Source organism: Vigna umbellata, chromosome 4 (assembly GCF_029865625.1).
Source record: "Vigna umbellata cultivar VRB3 chromosome 4, Vumbellata_1.0, whole genome shotgun sequence".
Taxonomy (NCBI): Eukaryota; Viridiplantae; Streptophyta; class Magnoliopsida; order Fabales; family Fabaceae; genus Vigna; species Vigna umbellata.
The window spans coordinates 34,696,265-34,716,253 of NC_142168.1; the positions used below are offsets into that span (position 1 = coordinate 34,696,265).

Sequence of the window (19,989 nt, forward strand, 5' to 3'; positions counted from 1 at the left end):
AGTTTTTGACCAAATTTGGAAAAGATATGATAGATAAAATTGTTGAAATAATAATAATAAAATGAGAAAAAGTAGAACGAAGGCAATAAAATATATTAACGAGAGGAAGTGAGTGAGAGTTGTGACAGAGGACAAGGAAGGAGTATCTATCTGTATCAGGGTTTGTTGTTGTCAATGTAACAACACGTGTTACAAAGCAACAAACAAAAACGTCAAAGGTGTTTGTGGATTGCACCAACTTTTCGATCTAAGTGCTACTCTTCTTCATGCAAACAAAGGGTACATTATACTATGATACTGTTTCTATTATTGTCATTAATTTTTTATTCAGTATTCACCCCTCTTTTTTTTCTGTTTTTTTGGTCTACTTTTATTTTGATTTTTGTTATGTTTTCTTTGGTGAATGAATTGAAAGGTGAAGAAGTGAAGCAAGACAGTAATTTTAGCAGAGTACTAAACTAATAGTAATGACCAGCTCGGTAGTCGGTTCTATCAATGTTTCTCTGTCTCTCTCATTTGTTTGCTTTTAGAAGCGGCAAAGTTAACTGCTACTCATACCAAGCTCTTACTTTTTGATCCTTTCTCTCTCTCTCTCTCTCTGTTTCTCTCTCCACAAACAGTTTGGTTGGACTTGCAAGGAAGAGACATCTGCAGCTTCCATTCAGGGGAAGGAATTCCCAAAGCTTTATCTTAAGGGGTTTTCAAATTTCAGAGCACACTTTTTCTAGCTCATTTTGGCTGTGATTGTGGTGTAGTTGATGTTTTGTGTTCTTGTTTGAAGGGATCAAAGCTTGTTTGGTTTTTTCTCTGTTTTCGTTTTCTTATCTTTGACTTGCCATGTTGGGTAGTTCTTTTCATATTAATTGAGTGTAGCCATTTTTAGGTGAAGGGGTTGGCCTAATTTTCATTATTATTATTTTTTTTTAAGTATCTGGCCCTGCACTTTGGTGCTTTCATTCTGCTTATAGAAGGTGAGGATCAAAATCTGTGCTTGAGGGGGTTATGAATGATGGGTGCTTCTTTGATCCCATGGAGAAGTAGAGGAATAACTGGGTTTTTTGTGTGAAGATAAGACATTTAGACACCCCATTTGGAAAATGCCTGGAGGGAGCAGCAAAAGAAGGATACATTTTAGCAAATTGTACAGTTTTTCTTGTTTGAAATCTCGTTTCAGAGATGGTCATTCCCAAATTGGGCAGAAGGGGTACTCCAGGGTTGTGTACTGCAATGATCCAGATAACCCTGAAGCAGTTCACTTGAGTTATGGAGGCAATTATGTTTCAACAACCAAGTATACAGCTTTTAATTTTATCCCCAAGTCTTTGTTTGAGCAGTTCAGGAGGGTTGCAAATATCTACTTTCTCATTGTTGCGTGTCTTTCATTTAGTCCATTGGCACCTTTTACTGCTCTGAGTATTGTTGCTCCGTTGCTGGTTGTGATTGGAGCTACTATGGCCAAGGAAGCTGTGGAAGATTGGAGGAGGAGAAAACAGGTATTGTTTTGTATAATAAAAGTTATGAATCAATAGAAAAATGAGAGTAATTTTCCCCTTACTAGTTACTACTGATGATCAAGGAGTAGTTTCACAACATTCATTATCTTACAATTCTCTAAAATTAGAAAATTATTATGTTATGGTTTAATTGGTATAAAAGTATATTTGAATGCTCTTTTCTTTCTGGAAAGTGGAATATAGGGGTATTGCAAAACTGTCCTTTCTCTTTGAACATATATAGTATAATATAATTCTTGTACATATCAATTTGTGTTTGAAAATTTTCATCTTTCTTGATCCATAAAAAGGACAATTCTACGAGATGATTCTGTTGCATATTATTATTATGTCATGTAATTAAGTGCTGCTATATGCCTATGTAAATTGTTTGGCCTTCTTAGGATATTCTTTTCTCTGTTAGTCATTTGCTTAGGATGTACTTGACTTTTGTGTTTTGTCGAGTCACCCTTTTGGTTGATTTCTTTTAAATCTTTGTGTTTTCTGGAAAGGTTTTCCCCCCATTGATGTACCCTACATATCATTCACAGACTAGAAGTTTTCCTGGCTAAAATTCATGTATTTCTTCAGGATGTAGAGGCAAACAACAGAAAGGTTCAGGTATATGGTAGAAACTATACGTTTACGGAGACTAGATGGAAGAAACTCCGTGTTGGGGATATCATTAAAGTGTACAAGGATGAATACTTTCCTGCTGATCTTCTTTTGCTTTCATCAAGCTATGGTGACGGGGTTTGTTATGTGGAGACTATGAATCTTGACGGAGAAACTAATCTAAAATTAAAGCATGCTTTGGAGGTGACAGTTCATCTTCATGATGAAAAATCCCTACAAAAGTTTAGGGCTATGGTTAAATGTGAGGATCCTAATGAAAATCTGTACTCATTTATTGGAACTTTACAACATGATGGTAAAGAATATCCTCTTTCCTTGCAGCAGATCCTGTTAAGAGATTCTAAGTTGAAAAACACTGATTTTATCTATGGCATTGTTATCTTTACTGGCCATGATACGAAAGTTATGCAGAATTCCACTGATCCTCCGTCCAAGAGAAGCAAAATTGAGAGGAAAATGGATAAGATAATCTACATCCTCTTCAGTACCTTGGTTTTGATATCCTTTATTGGTTCAGTCTTTTTTGGTATTGAGACCAAAAAGGATATTAGTGGTGGAAGGTATAGAAGATGGTATCTTCGTCCAAACAATGCAACAGTGTTCTATGATCCCAGAAGGGCAACACTTGCTGCTGTTCTTCATTTTTTGACTGCCATTATGTTGTATGGATATCTAATTCCGATATCACTTTACGTGTCCATAGAAATTGTGAAAGTTCTACAGAGCATTTTCATCAACCAAGACCAAGAAATGTATCATGAAGAATCAGATAGGCCTGCTCATGCACGTACATCAAATTTGAATGAAGAACTTGGCCAGGTTGACACAATATTGAGTGACAAAACTGGTACTTTGACATGTAACTCAATGGAGTTTGTCAAATGTTCAATAGGGGGCATTGCATATGGTCGTGGTATGACAGAAGTAGAGAAGGCACTTGCTAGGAGAAGTAAAGGTGGAGAATCTGATGTTGATAGTGGATCATCTGATTTCTTGGGCCAGAATAATGAGTCAGTTGATTTTCTGCATCCAGTTAAGGGCTTTAATTTCAGCGATGAGCGCCTAGTGAATGGGCAATGGGTTAATGAACCATATCCAGACTTCATACAAAAATTCTTCCGAGTTTTAGCTATTTGTCACACAGCTATTCCAGACGAAGATAAAGAATCCAGAGAAATTTCCTATGAAGCCGAGTCGCCAGATGAAGCAGCTTTTGTCATAGCAGCAAGGGAGCTCGGTTTTGAGTTTTTTGCAAGGACACAAACAAGCATATCATTGCACGAATTGAACTATGAAAGTGGAAAAAAGGTTGACAGGTTGGCTAGCTCCTTTTACCATGTTTTGTTTTAGTTATACATATCAGCCCCATCTTCTGATATGTTTCCAACAAAGTTGGTGGCCAAAGTTGTCATCTCAGATTAGATTATATAATTTTTATTTAATAGAGTAGTTCAGCTTTCTGTTGTCACAAAGTTTTATCAGAATTCTCACTAAAACAAAATTATAATAGGATTTTCAAAGTTTTGGTTTGCCATTCCGTTTACATCTTCATATATCTTTTCAACTGATTTCATTGTATATAAGACCCATAACAGAAAATAAGTTCAATTATGGATTTTTTGTAATTTCTTGGATGATGTAAATTATAGTTATAGGGAAATTTTCTTTTCTGCAAAATCACATGTAAAGGTAAAGATTCTCGTCTGTGCTCTTAAATCTGTTTTTAGGATGAAAGATTGAGGGGAAGAATTAAAGCCTTTCATGTTTGGAAGAATATTGGCTGAAAAAGGATGATAGTAAAGGTCGTAAGATTCAATATCTTGAAAAAGAGAAGCAAAACCACTGTGATAGGTTTGGACCTGTTTGATACATTTGGTCCACACAGAGAGAGTGATTTAAGAAGCTTTGAGCAAGTCTTTACATATCATATTATAGTTTTGTTGCATTTTCATATTTTTAAAAATCTGTGTTTAATTTACTGTTCGTTGGTTTAATTTTTGACTAGTAGAGTGTACCAGCTTCTGCATGTCTTGGAGTTCAGCAGTTCCCGCAAAAGAATGTCAGTGATAGTGAGGAATGAGGAAAATCAATTATTGCTTCTATGCAAGGGTGCAGACAGGTTTCAATTATTGTCCCATGTTTTTTGAATAATGGAGTTGTTAGTAGTAAGTTGCGTGTACTGATGTCAAGTTGTGTACTTCCCTGCATATATTCAGTGTAATGTTTGAAAGGCTCTCACAATATGGAAGACAATTTGAGGTTGAAACGAGGGATCATATCAAAAGGTATGCCGAGGCTGGTTTAAGAACCCTTGTAGTCACATACCGTGAACTTGATGAAGAAGAATATAAGTTATGGGATAAGGAGTTTTCAAAGGTCAAAACTTCTGTAACAGAAGACCGAGATGCACTTGTGGATGCAGCTGCTGATAGGATGGAAAGAGATTTGATACTTCTTGGTGCTACTGCAGTTGAGGATAGACTGCAAAAGGGGGTAAGTACAAACTTTTTAATCTTACTAATTCTAGTCATGCAAGTCTTTGCATTTATTATTTTTAGAATTTGAATAAAGGGTCGAATTCAATCTCACAAAATCAAATTGTAAAATGAGAGTTGTCTAAGTTTTATTTAAGCCATATTTCTAGTTGATGTGAAATTAAAGTGGACTAGGGGTGACTCGAATGAAGGCAACTTTCTAAAATTTATATACCCAGTGAGAATAAAATGGAAGTTTCTGACAAAAAACGAATTTCAGCTTCAGACATAAACCACTGAAGTAGGAAAAAAGAGTTATTAAACACCTTTGTTCTTGATTATTTAATAGAGCTTATTTGACATGGAAATACAGGTTCCAGAGTGTATTGAAAAGCTTGCACGGGCAAAAATCAAGTTATGGGTATTGACTGGAGACAAGATGGAAACTGCTGTCAACATAGGGTACATTACCAAGCTTGTTCTAGATTCTTTTTATGAGAAGGTTGTATAAAATTGAATTTATTTTCCACCCTTTTCTTTGTACAGGTATGCTTGCAGTTTACTAAGAAAAGACATGAAACAGATAGTGATCACTCTTGATTCGTCAGATATCCTATACTTGGAAAAACAAGGGGACAAGCAGGCTTTAGCAAAGGTACACGGCCTTAGAATTTATTTGGAATTTAATTTTCTGTCACTATTGTAGATCTTTGATACGAAAATTTCTTAGGCTTCTCTTGAAAGCATTAAGAAGCAAATTGGAGAAGGAATCTCACAAATTAACTCTGCAAAAGAGAGTTCTAATGCAAATAAAGGAAGTTCTTCTGGGTTTGGCTTGATAATCGATGGGAAGTCCTTGGATTATTCTCTTAACAAGAATTTGGAAAGGTCCTTCTTTGAGCTTGCCATTAATTGTGCTTCTGTCATATGTTGCCGATCTTCACCCAAACAAAAAGCTCGTGTGAGTACTATGGGTGTGCAATTTGAATTTCTGTCATATAAATAATATACATTCCTTGAGTAGTTGCATATAATCATAGGTTGGGTTGTTAAAATATTATAATCATGTCAGCAAAAAAATATGCAGGTTACAAAGTTGGTAAAATTGGGAACAGGGAAGACAACATTATCTATCGGTGACGGGGCAAATGATGTTGGCATGCTTCAGGAGGCTGATATTGGAGTTGGTATCAGTGGTGCTGAAGGGATGCAGGTCTGAAGATATTGTTATTAGCCTATTCCAGTTACTTCTATATTCAAATTTATGGAAAACGATCTTATATGAGATAATAACTTCTTGATGATGTGCTTAAATAAGAGTTTTTTACCTTAATCTTAGCAGTCTATATGTTCTTAACGCTTTTGTGCTGCTTAACATTTTGTCTTACTATGTCATTGCATTTGGATTATTTCAAATTATGGAGAAATTCACTTGAGCATAATCAACCAAGCTGTCAGACCAACAGGCATGCAACATAAGTTATCAGTAATGTTATTATGTACAGAATAGAGTTGATAGAAATGACTATTTTTACGAAACTGTGTCCAGGTGCCAAACCCAATGAAAATGTTTAATAACAATCAGACTGCCATGTAGATAGTGCCTAAACTCAGAAAATTCAGCATTGTGATGAAGTTGGTTTTAATTTTCTATGTTGGATTTGGTGATTGGTGGAGTGATCTTATTACTCAGCCTTTGGATTGAACACTTTTTATGAACACTGAACCAAGTTGGGTGTGATTGACATTTAATATCTATTCATTACCGTGGGGAGGAATGCTGGGAAATATTCTTAACAGGGTAACATTACTATCTAGTCTTATAGGTTGTCTTGCCAATTACTGTCCATACAAGTAAGCATCATTAAATAACAAGTAATAGGTATATAAAAACATTTGATTTAGTAACAACTACTCCACACAGCAGTCCTAAACTCTTCATTAATATTTCTGAATAGACATGCCATTTTTTTTGTATGATAAGCTAATGATGAATTGAGTTTGAATGACACGGTCCCAATTTCTGATATCTGTGAATAAATTTTGTCTGCAGGCTGTAATGGCAAGTGATTTTGCAATAGCTCAATTCCGGTTTCTAGAGCGTCTTTTGTTGGTACATGGTCATTGGTGTTATCGGCGTATATCAATGATGGTAAAACCATGCATCCATCTATTTCTCAGTCTTAAAGATTTAGTGTTCACCTACTCAATGCTTTGACAGTTCAACTTTAGTTTCCTCAATGTTCTGAGGTTACAGAAAAGAGAGAATAACAACATTCAAGAAGTAACGTAAAAGATAGAAAAAAAACTTTATTTGATTATTTGAAAACTAGTTTTACAAGAAGTTCTAGTTGCTTCTTACATAGAAGTCTGTTAACATAAGAAAGAGACAGCTGTATAAAACTTATTAATTATTTTGCCCTTTTTCCTCAAAATTTTTACTCTCCGTGAGTAGATTGGTTTAGTCCAGATGAAAAAGATCTTATAATTTTCTGTCTGCTATGTAAGAGTACATGTGTTTGGGATCATACTTGTCTAGATAAAAAAGAGGCAACTTTGTCCCCAAAAAAAATTGCTGCTGATAACTTGTTGAATTTTTTTATGCAGATATGCTATTTTTTCTATAAAAACATTGCATTTGGATTTACCCTTTTTTGGTTTGAGGCGTATGCTTCTTTCTCTGGTCAAGCTGCTTACAATGATTGGTACATGTCATTTTACAATGTCTTCTTCACTTCACTTCCAGTGATCGCTCTAGGTGTTTTTGATCAGGATGTTTCTGCCAAACTTTGCCTAAAGGTATTATATATATTGCTTTTTTTAAATTTGCTTTTAAAGGATATTTAAGAATCAGCAGATAGACATATATGGTTCTTCTTCTTAGAAGACATATTTAAGCATTATTGTGGCACTATAATGGTTGTATAGCAACATTGATTTTAGGATGAAATCTAGCTAACACATTACTCTGTAAAATTCTAATGCTATTGTATGGCTGACATGTCTACTGATTTCTCCTGTTGCTCTTGATTTTAAATAAAGATTGGTTGAAAGCCAAGCTTCTGTGCTAATCAATAATCATATGGTCTGTTTTACAGTATCCCTTTCTATATCTAGAGGGAGTAGAAGACACCCTGTTCAGCTGGCCCCGAATTCTTGGGTGGATGTTGAATGGAGTCCTTAGTTCTTTAGTGATATTCTTCTTAACCACTAATTCTGTGTTGAATCAAGCCTTCAGAAGAGATGGTAAGGTGGTTGATTTTGAAATACTTGGGGTCACAATGTATACATGTGTGGTGTGGACTGTGAATTGCCAAATGGCATTATCCATAAATTACTTTACTTGGATACAACATTTTTTTATATGGGGCAGCATCGCTTTCTGGTATGTATTTGTGTTGGTCTATGGTTACTTATCTCCAGCAATATCCACAACATCTTACAAGGTTTTTGTGGAAGCATGTGCTCCCAGTGGTCTCTATTGGCTAGTAACCCTTTTGGTTGTTGTTTGTGTGCTGCTACCCTATTTCTCCTATAGGTCTTTCCAAAGTCGGTTTCTTCCAATGTACCATGATATTATACAGAGAAAACAAGTAGAAGGGATTGAAATTGGCTTATCTGATGATGACTTACCTAAACAGGTCCAAGGAAAACTAATACACCTCAGAGAGAGATTGAAGCAAAGGGAGTTGTGAAATGTAAATGCTTCTAAAACTACATTCTTAGACCCTTGAAATTGTATTTGATTTCTTGCAAAGGGGCATTGAAGTAGTGAGAATTGCCAATAGCTTTTAATTTTTAATTTTTTTTCTTTTCTTCCTTGGGTTTCCATTTGTTTATAAAGTTAGAAGAGGTAGCAGTCACCTGATGTAGATTAGCTATGTAAAGCTTGAGTATTTGTTGTACCGAAAACGGTCATTGTATTTGTTAATGGAAGAAGCAATAGATGTTTTACAATATATTTTATACGTAAATTTTATTATCTGATGGAAGTTCCAAAAACAACTAGAAACATGACATACCTCTGTATTTCAGTGAGGTTCAAACTAGTGCATAATAAATACATGTTGGAAGAAAGAAAGTTTAGTATTTAATGGAAATGAAGCCATGTCAAAATGTGGTTAGATGAGATATAGTTATAATAGAATGTTCATCTGTAAGAAATTATTATAAGCTATCCACACAAAAGCATAGGTGTTGAAAATGAAGATAGAAGAAAATTTAAGAAGTATGACTAAAGCTCGACATATAAATGAACAATTAACAAATTTCATAGTGACATACAATAGGATTCTACAAACTTCACAAGACCATTTAATTTTCTCAACTTGGATATTTGCAGAGATTGATCTAAGTTCCATGTTAGATGACTGACACTTCTAAAATGAGAATAAGAATTTCTACAATATTCCTATGTTCAAGAAAGAACCATGTTGCAACTACATGAAAACAGTTTATTCAAGAGGACTTAAAGTTCGTGATACTTAAAAGGTTATTGTTTTATGTTTTCATTGTAAAATAACTGCAGGGTCTGAGGCTATAAATTTTTTCAACTTATCATAGATAAATCAAAATATCATGAAAACCATTAATACCACTTATCTAAATTAACAATCATAGAGGAAGTAAGATGACACGGCTTTTTTTTTTTCCTTTTTATTTGTCACGGCTGAATTGTTATTGTCAGACATCCATTCATGGATTACAGCTGTGAACATTTTATGATCAGAAAGGGTCAACAATTATTGCTTCACTGGGTCCCACAATCCGCTTTCCATTTCATACTTTCATTCATCACAGCCGTTGAATGAATATCTAACTGCTCACATCTTATATTGCTTAGTCACACTTATCCGATGTCACTAATTACTGATTTCATCCGTATAGTATCTCTTCACTGAATTACAGTTCGTAAACTTCGATTTCAAATTACACACTTCCATTCAGCATCCACTCCAATCCAATTCCAACCATGGCAGCAGAACTTGTTGGTGGTGCTCTTCTTTCCGCTTTTCTTCAGGTTGCATTCGACAGGCTGGCTTCTCCTCAATTCCTAGACTTCTTTCGTGGAAGAAAACTTGATGATAAGCTGCTCGGCAACTTGAGCATCATGCTGCACTCCATCAATGCTCTCGCTCATGATGCAGAACAGAAGCAGTTCACAGATCCAAACGTTAAAGCATGGCTTTTTTCTGTCAAAGAGGCTGTCTTTGATGCAGAGGATCTCTTGGGTGAAATAGATTATGAACTCACCAGATGCCAAGTGGAAGCTCAATCCGAACCTCAAACCTTTACTTACAAGGTATCAAATTTCTTCAACTCTACTTTCAATTCGTTTAACAAGAAAATTGAATCAGAGATGAAAGAAGTCCTAGAAAAACTAGAATATCTTGCAAAGCAAAAGGGTGCTCTTGGATTGAAAGAGGGTACTTATTCTGCTGATAGCTCAGGTGGTAAAGTCTCACAGAAATTGCCATCATCTTCTTTGGTAGTTGAAGGTGGTTTTTATGGCAGAGATGCGGACAAAGAAAAGATTTGTAACTGGCTCACATCTGAAACTGACACTCATAACCATCCATCAATACTTTCCATTGTGGGAATGGGTGGGTTGGGTAAGACCTCACTCGCCCAACATGTATACAATGACCCAAAGATTGAGGAGGCTCAATTTGATATCAAAGCTTGGGTTTGTATTTCTGATCATTTTGATGTTTTGACAGTGACAAAAACAATTCTTGAGGCAATCACTAAATCAAAAGATGATAGCGGAGACCTAGAAATGGTTCATGGAAGATTGAAAGAAAAAATATCAGGAAGGAAATTTCTTCTTGTTTTGGATGATGTTTGGAACGAAAGACAAGAAGAATGGGAAGCTGTGCGAACTCCTCTTAGCTATGGGGCTCCAGAGAGTAGAATTCTTGTCACAACACGTATTGAGAAAGTTGCTTCTAACATGAGATCTGAAGTGTATCACCTAAAGGAATTAGAAGAGGATGAATGCTGGAAGGTTTTTGAAAAACAAGCACTAAAAGATGATGATCTTGAATTGAATGATGAGAAAAAGAAGATTGGTAGAAGCATAGTTAAGAAGTGCAAAGGATTACCACTTGCTTTGAAAACAATTGGAAGTCTTCTCCGAACAAAGTCATCAAGCTCATATTGGAAAAGCGTATCGGAAAGCGACATATGGCAGTTACCAAAAGAAGTTGAAATTATCCCTGCTCTACTATTGAGTTATCAGCACCTTCCTTCTCATCTGAAGAGATGCTTTGCTTATTGTGCATTATTTCCAAAAGATTATGAATTTGATAAGAAAGAATTAATTTTGCTATGGATGGCTGAAGGTTTTCTCCATTACTCTCCGCAGAACAACAATTTAGAAGAAATTGGTGAACAATATTTTGATGATTTGCTAACGAGGTCTTTCTTTCTTCGGTCAAACATCAAAATGCATTTCTCCATGCATGACCTTCTGAACGATTTGGCAAAATATGTTTATGCAGAATTCTGTTTCAGGTTGAAATTTGATAAAGGAGATTGTGTACCCAAAACAACCCGTCATTTTTCATTTGCTCTCAGAGACTTATACTATTGTGATGTAAAATATTTTGATGGTTTAGGTAGTTTAAGGGACGCTAAAAGACTGCGTTCATTTCTTCCAATTGTATATGACGGTAAATATGGTAACGTTCTTTCTTCTCGATTCAAGATTTTGATACGTGAATTCTCTAAGTTGAAGTTTTTACGCGTCTTATCTTTGAATGGATATTATCACTTCAAAGAGATCCCTGATTCTGTTGGTGATCTTAAACATCTCCATTCATTGGACCTTTCTCGTACTAGAATTCGAAAACTACCTTACTCAGTAGGTTTGCTCTATAACTTGCTGATATTGAAGTTGAATTATTGTTCATATTTGAAGGAATTGCCTTCAAGTTTGCATAGACTCACCAAATTGCGTTGCCTGGAATTTGAAGATACAAAAGTGAAAAAGATGCCAATGCATTTTGGAGAGTTGAAGAATCTTCATGTACTGAATAAGTTTTGTGTCGGTAGAAATAATGAGTTAAGTATTAAGCATCTAGGTGGAATCAATCTTCATGAAAGGCTATCAATTAATGAGCTGCAAAATATTGAGAATCCTTTGGATGCATTAGAAGCAAATTTGAAAGATAAACACCTTGTGGGGCTAAAGTTACTATGGAATTCGAATCACATCCCCAATGATCGAAGGAAAGTGAAGAAAGTGCTTGAGAATCTACAACCTTCTAATCAGTTGGAGCATCTTTTAATCAGGAGCTATTGTGGTACAAAATTTCCAAGTTGGGTATTCGATAATTCGTTATCAAATTTAGTATCCTTAGAGTTAAAAAACTGTAAATATTGCCTATGTTTGCCTTCCCTTGGACTATTGTCATCTCTGAAGACCCTCCAGATTACACGACTTGATGGAATAGTGAGGATTGGTGCTGAAGTTTTTGGGAGCAACTCTTCTTCATTCAAGTCCTTGGAAATATTGAAATTCTACAAAATGAAGAAATGGGAAGAATGGGAATGTAAAACTACTTCTTTTCCACGTCTTCGACATCTTGTTATTGTTCGATGTCCTAAGTTGAAAGGTCTGTCAGAGCAACTTCTTCATTTAAAGGAACTCTTTATTGAGTCATGTGGTAACCTCGTCATTAGTGAACACAGTGAAGACACATCAGCGCTTGAACTCTTGAGAACTCGTTCATGCCGACTTGTGAATATTCCCATGACCCATTATGATTTCATTGAAGAAATGACAATTAATAGTGGTTGCGACTCTCTTACAATCTTTCAGCTAAATTCCTTTCCAATGCTCCGTAATCTTTCTCTCCATAGATGCAAAAACCTACAAAGAGTTTCCCAAGAGCACGCTCATAATCATCTCAAGGTAATGTCAGTGGGTGAATGTCCTCAATTTGAATCATTTCCCGGTGAAGGATTATCTGCAGCATTTCCATCTCTTACTCATCTTCATATAGTTAATTGTCCAAAAGTGGAGAAGTTCCCAGATGGAGGTTTGCCATCAAACGTAAAACACATGTCTCTTTCAAGTTTAAAACTTATCGTCTCCCTGCGAGAGACCTTGGATGTCAACACATGTCTTCAAAGCTTATCTATTTACTCTCTTGATGTGAAGTCTTTTCCCGATGAAGTTTTGCTGCCACCTTCTCTTACTTCTTTAAGAATCGATCGTTGCCGAAATCTCAAAAAGCTAAACTACAAGGATTTCTATAACCTCTCCTCTCTCACACTTAGTGGTTGCCCTAAACTCCAATGCTTACCTGAGGAGGGTCTGCCCAAATCCATCTCTTCTCTTTATATTTGGCGTTGTCCATTGCTGGAGCAGCGTTGTCAGAAGCCAGAAGGCAAAGATTGGAGAAAGATTGCTCACATTCAAAATCTGAGTGTTGGGTAATAAGATGAAGCAGAAGTTCAGAATTAGATGCTGACTTGCTAACAGGTGTTAATTCTTCTCACTCTGTAATTGCATGGCTTCGACAAACTCTTCTTTGTTTTGATGTTTTTTCTGTTAGAGTGGCATCAGATCTCTTAATTTGGAATTTTATTTATTTGTTTGAACGATGAAGAAAAATAAAAGATTAATTTTTTAAATGGTACGAATTATTATTTGTGGAATGATAAGATGAAAGAGCGGTTGTTGTACGAAATTTGCTTGTGGTTGGTCTTTTATTTATAAATTCATATATAGAAAATATTTATTTTGAGTGAAGAATTTTTTTTTTACTAAATTTGTAAACTTAAAGTTGTTTATCTTTTACTTTATTTTTTTATTCATTTATCTTTTAATTCCTTTGCACATATGTCATCTCCAACGAGTTGTTGCAACTGATTATACAATCATTAGTTGTTTCTTCAAAATATAAATTGGCTTTTAAAAAGTTCTGTCCGAACAAGACACAGAAGATTAAAGATTTTTATTATATGATTAACTGATGATGTATAACGATATAATTAACTCATATTGGACTTGGTCACTCTACATAACTTTTGGAATTATGTCTATACATTACATGAATCATATAAGAAGCTTTTAGTATTTATGTACTTCCATCTTTTCTCCATCACCAAGTTCTTTTATTACAATTTTTCTCTCACTGTATTAATTTATGGTACGGTGTAAAGATAACACCAATGTTTATTTAAAAATAGAATTTTATTTCATTCTTTAATAAATAATTTAGTGATCTTTGTTAATGTTGTAAAACGTTAATATTAGTAACATTTTTACAATATTTCCTTTATTACAAAAATACTACCAAAGGTTTTAAAATAACATTTCAATTGTTATAAAATAAACAATACTAAAAACTTTTAATAATATTTTTAGACTGTTCTTTCTCTTGAATAAAGTTAATAAAACATTTTAATAATATTTTTGTAATGTTGTTTTTATTAAAAAAATTACTAAATTATAAGATCCATAAAAGAAAAAGTTCAATTATGTATTTTCTGTAATTTCTTGCATGATAAAAATTGTAGTTACAGAGAAGTTTTCCTTTCTGCAAAATTACAAACTATATAAGAGAATCATGTTTACCACAGGGGTCATCTAACTCAATTAGTTGAGTAGTGTGTGTGGGTTGTTGAAAACCTCCTCCTACCTATATTAAATTCCTATGAATAAAAGAATCATCCTTAACTCTTAATAAGAGAAAATTCTACATTAAAAACTGAAACTAGTATGATGCAAGGCTGCAAACTAAAAACTGAATGCCCAATCATCAAAGATTTAGAAAAACTACTATTCATTGAAGGAAAATCAAATATGAACAAATATGAAGGAAAACCCAGTTTATATCGGATGGAAGCTGACACAAAACTGTCTAAACACATAGATAAAGATCGAGTTAATGCAAGCATGTATCACAGTTTAATTGAAAATTTGAGATACTTGACAAACATGAGGCTAGACTTGATGCTAAGCATGGGGATTACAAGTCGGTTTATGGAGGAGTCCAAGTACTCTCACTAAAAGAATATTAAGATACGTGAAAGGAACAATAGCAGTTTATATCAAGTTGGATGATTACCGGCTCAATGATACTCGGACAGGTGTGGAAACATAGATGACCGAAAAAGCACGAGAGACTATGTTTTCTTTATCAGGAACACTACCTTCACTTGGCTTTTGAATAAAAAACTTATTATTGTGACATTGTCGACATATGAAGCCGAGTACCTTGCAGCATCTTGAGTATATGACATGCAATTTGGCTTAGAAATCTACTAAGCAAACTGGAAATAAGACAAGAAGAGCATATGGTGATCCGAATAGACAACATGTAGGCCATTGAACTAGTAAAGAACCTGGTCAATCATAAAAGAAACAAACATATTCATGTCCGTTTTTATTTTATCCAAAAGAAAATAAAATAAAGGAAGGAAGTGTGGAACTCAAATCCGTAGGAAGTAAAAGAACAAATAGTATGCAAGATGCTGATAAGAATGAATGATGGAAAAATTTAAGTTTTTACAAGAGTTTTGTTGAAATAAATTTAAATTTGAATGGTTTATTTGTAATTTCGTTTGAGTTTTATTTTATTTATTTTCTATTGCCGTTGGTTTATGTTTTTCGTTCTGTTTTTGTTAAGATCGGTGTATTAGTATTATTTTGTGTTCAGGTGTGTTATAATTTGCGGCTATTTAAAGGTTTGTTTCATTCGATGGAATTAGAGAGTTAGTTACAGAAAATCATTTGCATACAGAGAGGTATGTGTAGTATATTTTACATGGTTGTGTATTGAAAAGGTGGATGTGGAGTCCTTTCCAAGTGAAGGTTTGCTGCCATGCTCTCACCTCTTTACAAATCCTTAATTTCCCAAATCTTAATTGCTATAAATCACTTCAATAGTAATATACAGCATATGTACTCTTTATATGTGTAATTTGAAAATGAAATCCTTTAATCTTTATCTTATACACATAACTACATATATATTGATTTATCCAAATTAATAACGTTCTATTCTCAATAATTCTATAATTAAGAATAATTTAAATTTAAATTATATAAGACAAATTTATCATTATTATAGCCTCTATTATAATAATAAGTCTTTAATTTTAATCAAAAAATAAAACTGTAAATCAAATCTGAATTTTATTATTTACAAGACTAAAATTTTACCAAAGTAATAACTGAACTAAAAGTATATCTAGAAACATGTTATTAACCTTATGAAACAAAAGGAAAACCAACGAAGTACATGAATCCCTAAATGGTATTATATTTAGAAAAATCAAGCCTGATGCAGAGAAATTTTATGTATGGCACAAATGTGAGCATGGATAAGGAGAAAAAATCAAAAGGCAACCGTTGGTTTTAAAATATTGTATGCCAAGTCAGATGTCCCTGCCAATTTCTTATTATCAGACATCCATTTCATGGAGCTCTGAACATTTTTCTTATCCGAAAGATTCAACAATTATTGCTTCACTGGGACCTACAAACCTCTCTATTTAGAATTTCGTACTTTCATTCATCACAACCGTTGAATGAATAACCAAGTGATCACATTTGATATTGCTCAATCAAACTTATCCAATGCTAGCTAACTACTCATTTCGTCAGTACAGAATCCCTGTCCATTATCCCTGTTAAACTTCCATCTCCAACTCCTATCATGGCAGCAGAGCTTGTTGGTGGTGCTCTTCCTTCCGCTTTTCTTCAGGTTGCATTCGACAGGCTGGCTTCTCCTCAATTCGTTGACTTCTTTCGTGGAAGAAAACTTGATGATAAGCTGCTCCGAAATTTGAACATCATGCTCCACTCACTCAATGCTCTGGCCGATGATGCAGAACAGAAGCAGTTCAGAGATCCACACGTGAAATCATGGCTTTTTTCTGTCAAAGAGGCTGTCTTCGATGCAGAAGATCTCTTGGACGAAATTGATTATGAAATCACCAGATGCCAAGTGGAAGCTGAATCAGAACCTCAAACCGTCATTTACAAGGTATCAAACTTCTTCAATGCTACTTTCAGATCATTTAACAGGAAAATTGACTCGGGGTTGAAAGAAGTCCTAGAAAAGTTAGAATACCTTACAGGGCAAAAGGGTGCTCTTGGTTTGAAAGAGGGTACTTATTCTGGTGATAGATCAGGTAGTACAGTCTCACAAAAATTGCCATCAACTTCTTTGGTGGCTGAAAGTGTTATTTATGGCAGAGATACTGACAAAGAAATGATCATTAACTGGCTCACATCGGAAACTGACATCTGTAACCAACCATCAATACTTTCTATTGTGGGTATGGGTGGGTTGGGTAAGACCACACTCGTCCAACATGTATACAATCACCCCAAGGTGGACGATGCTAAATTTGTTAGTAAAGCATGGGTCTGTGTTTCAGATCATTTTGATATTTTGACAGTCACAAAAACAATTCTTCAGGCAATTACAAAATCTAAAGATGATAGCGGAGACCTAGAAATGGTTCATGGAAGATTGAAAGAAAAAGTATCCGGAAAGAAATTTCTTCTGGTTTTGGATGATGTTTGGAGCGAAAGGCGAGAAGAATGGGAAGCTGTGCGAACTCCTCTTAGCTATGGGGCTCCAGGAAGTAGAATTCTTGTCACAACACGTCTTGAGAAAGTTGCTTCTAACATGAGATCTAAAGTGCATCGCCTAAAGCAGTTAGAAAAAGATGAATGCTGAAAAGTTTTTGAAGAGCAAGCTCTAAAAGGTGATGATATTGAATTGAATGATCAGAAAAAAGAGATTGGTAAAAGGATAGTTGAGAAGTGCAAAGGATTACCTCTTGCTTTGAAAACAATTGGAAGTCTTCTCTGTACAAAGTCATCCCTTTCAGATTGGAAAGGCGTATTGAAAAGCGACATATGGGACTTGCCGAAAGAAGTCGAAATTATTCCTGCTCTACTATTGAGTTATCAGCACCTTCCTTCTCACCTCAAAAGGTGCTTTGCTTATTGTGCAGTATTTCCCAAAAATTATGGGTTTGACAAAAACGAATTAATTTTGTTGTGGATGGCCGAAGGTTTTCTCCATTACTCTCCGCAAAACAACAATTTAGAAGAAATTGGTGAACAATATTTTGATGATTTGCTAACGAGGTCTTTCTTTCTTCAGTCAAACATCAAAATGCATTTCTCCATGCATGACCTTCTAAATGATTTGGCAAAATATGTTTATACAGAATTCTGTTTCAGGTTGAAATTTGATAAAGGAGATTGTGTACCCAAAACAACCCGTCATTTTTCATTTGCTCTCAAAGAGTTATATTTGTGTGATGTAAAATATTTTGATGGTTTAGGTAGTTTAAGGGATGCTAAAAGACTACGTTCATTTCTTCCGATTGGAATTAATAATGGTGACGGTCGTCGATTCGAGATTTTGATACATGAATTCTTCAAGTTGAAGTTTTTACGCGTCTTATCTTTGAATGGATATCATCACTTCAAAGAGGTCCCTGATTCTATTGGTGATCTTAAACATCTCCATTCATTGGACCTTTCTCATACTAGGGTACAAAAACTACCTGACTCAGTAGGTTTGCTCTATAACTTGCTGATATTGAAGTTGAATTATTGTTTTTATTTGAAGGAATTGCCTTCAAGTTTGCGTAAACTCACCAAATTGCGTTGCCTGGAATTTGAAGATACAAAATTGACAAAGATGCCAATGCATTTTGAACAGGTGAAGAATCTTCATGTACTGAATATGTTTTGTGTCGGTAGAAATAGTGAGTTCAGTATTAAGCAGCTAAGTGGAATCAATCTTCATGGAAGGCTATCAATTAATGAGCTGCAAAATATTGTGAATCCTTTGGATGCATTAGAAGCAAATTTGAAAAATAAACAGCTTGTGAAGCTAAAGTTAATATGGAATTCAAATTACATCCCCGATGATCCAAGGAAAGAGGAGAAAGTGCTTGAGAATCTACAACCTTCTAATCAGTTGGAGCATCTTTCATTCAGGAGCTATTGTGGTACACAATTTCCAAGTTGGGTATTCGATAATTCGTTATCAAATTTGGTATCCTTAGACTTAGAGGATTGTAAATATTGCCTATGTTTGCCTCCCCTTGGACTATTGTCATCTCTGAAGACCCTTAGGATTGACGGATTTGATGGAATAGTGAGCATTGGTACTGAATTTTATGGGAGCAACTCTTCTTCATTCAAATCCTTGGAAAGATTGGAATTCTACAACATGAAGGAATGGGAAGAATGGGAATGTAAAACTACTTCTTTTCCACGTCTTCGAGGTCTTTTTATCTATGAATGTCCCAAGTTGAAAGGTCTGTCAAAGCAACTTCTTCATTTAAAGGAACTAGATATTGAGTCATGTGATAACCTCATCATTAGCGAAGACATCGAAGACACATCAGCGCTTGAACTCTTGAGAACTAGTTCATGCCCACGTGTGAATATTCCCATGACCCATTATGATTTCATTGAAGAAATGATAATTAATGATGGTTGCGACTCTCTTACAATCTTTGAGCTAAATTCCTTTCCAATTCTCCGTTTTCTTCATCTGGAAGGATGCCAAAACCTACAAAGAATTTCACAAGAGCACGCTCATAATCATCTCGAGGTAATGTCAATCCGTGAATGTCCTCAATTTGAATCATTTCCCGGTGAAGGATTATCTGCAGCATTTCCATCCCTAACTGAACTGACGATAATTAATTGTCCAAAAGTGGAGAAGTTCCCAGATGGAGGTTTGCCATCAAAGGTAAAAGTCATGTCTCTTTCAAGTATAAAACTTATCGCCTCCCTGCGAGGGAACTTGGATGTCAACACATGTCTTGAAAGCTTGACTATTGAAAATTTGGAGGTTGAGTCTTTTCCCGGTGAAGTTTTGCTGCCACCATCTCTTACTTCTTTAAGTATCAATCATTGCCGAAATCTGAAAAGGCTAGACTACAATTTTCTCTATAACCTCTCCTCTCTCACACTTTTTGATTGCGGTAACCTCCAATGCTTACCTGAGGAGGGTCTGCCCGAATCCATCTCTTCTCTTCGTATTCGGCGTTGTCCATTGCTCGAGCAGCGTTGTCAGAAGCCAGAAGGCAAAGATTGGAGAAGGATTGCTCACATTCAAAATCTGGTAGTTGGGTAATAAGATGAAGCAGAAGTTCAAAATTAGATGTGCACCTTCTCACATTCTAATTGCAGGGCTTCGGCATCAGATATCTTAGTTTGGAATTTTATTTATTTGTTTGAATGATGAAAAAAATTAAAAGATGAATTTTTTAAATAGTACAAATTATTATTTGTCTACTGACAAGATGAAAGACCGATTGTTGTGAAGAAATTGCATGGTTAGTGTTTTATTTATAAATTCTAGAAAATATTTATTTCGAGTCAA

The 19,989-nt window shown here is 35.0% G+C and overlaps 2 protein-coding genes and 1 pseudogene across 4 annotated transcripts; all 3 read left to right on the forward strand.

Annotated features, from left to right (window-relative positions):
* Window positions 1–407: 407 nt before the first annotated feature.
* On the forward strand, window positions 408–8,585 carry LOC124842886 (ATPase E1-E2 type family protein / haloacid dehalogenase-like hydrolase family protein). Of its 3 annotated transcripts, none has more exons than XM_088111371.1 (11): window positions 415–1,493; window positions 2,085–3,445; window positions 4,135–4,248; window positions 4,346–4,622; window positions 4,977–5,065; window positions 5,150–5,258; window positions 5,334–5,564; window positions 5,691–5,816; window positions 6,657–6,755; window positions 7,211–7,402; window positions 7,702–8,585. In XM_088111371.1, exons 1-11 carry the CDS (start codon window positions 1,098–1,100, stop codon window positions 8,296–8,298), a joined length of 3,591 nt encoding a protein of 1,196 aa, XP_087967497.1. In that variant the 5' UTR covers window positions 415–1,097; the 3' UTR covers window positions 8,299–8,585. The 3 variants fall into 3 exon arrangements, with proteins under 3 accessions (XP_087967499.1, XP_087967497.1, XP_087967498.1); XM_088111372.1 differs by having other exon boundaries at window positions 416–1,493; window positions 4,138–4,248; XM_088111373.1 differs by lacking the exon at window positions 5,334–5,564 and having other exon boundaries at window positions 408–1,493.
* A 652-nt stretch (window positions 8,586–9,237) lies between these two features.
* LOC148199996 (putative disease resistance RPP13-like protein 1) lies at window positions 9,238–13,049 on the forward strand. The gene has a single exon (XM_088113472.1). The coding sequence runs from the start codon at window positions 9,576–9,578 to the stop codon at window positions 13,047–13,049; it is 3,474 nt and encodes a 1,157-aa protein (XP_087969598.1). The 5' UTR covers window positions 9,238–9,575.
* Window positions 13,050–16,278: 3,229 nt separating this feature from the next.
* LOC124842881 (putative disease resistance RPP13-like protein 1) lies at window positions 16,279–19,989 on the forward strand (annotated as a pseudogene).

Bases quoted from the DNA above. Each gene is read 5' to 3' on its own strand.
- LOC124842886 (XM_088111371.1), top strand. From the start codon at position 1,098: ATGCCTGGAGGGAGCAGCAAAAGAAGGATACATTTTAGCAAATTGTAC. The intron at 1,494-2,084 runs GTATTGTTTTGT...GTATTTCTTCAG, and splicing joins ATTGGAGGAGGAGAAAACAG to GATGTAGAGGCAAACAACAG. The intron at 4,249-4,345 runs GTTTCAATTATT...GCATATATTCAG, and splicing joins CTATGCAAGGGTGCAGACAG to TGTAATGTTTGAAAGGCTCT.
- LOC148199996 (XM_088113472.1), top strand. From the start codon at position 9,576: ATGGCAGCAGAACTTGTTGGTGGTGCTCTTCTTTCCGCTTTTCTTCAG.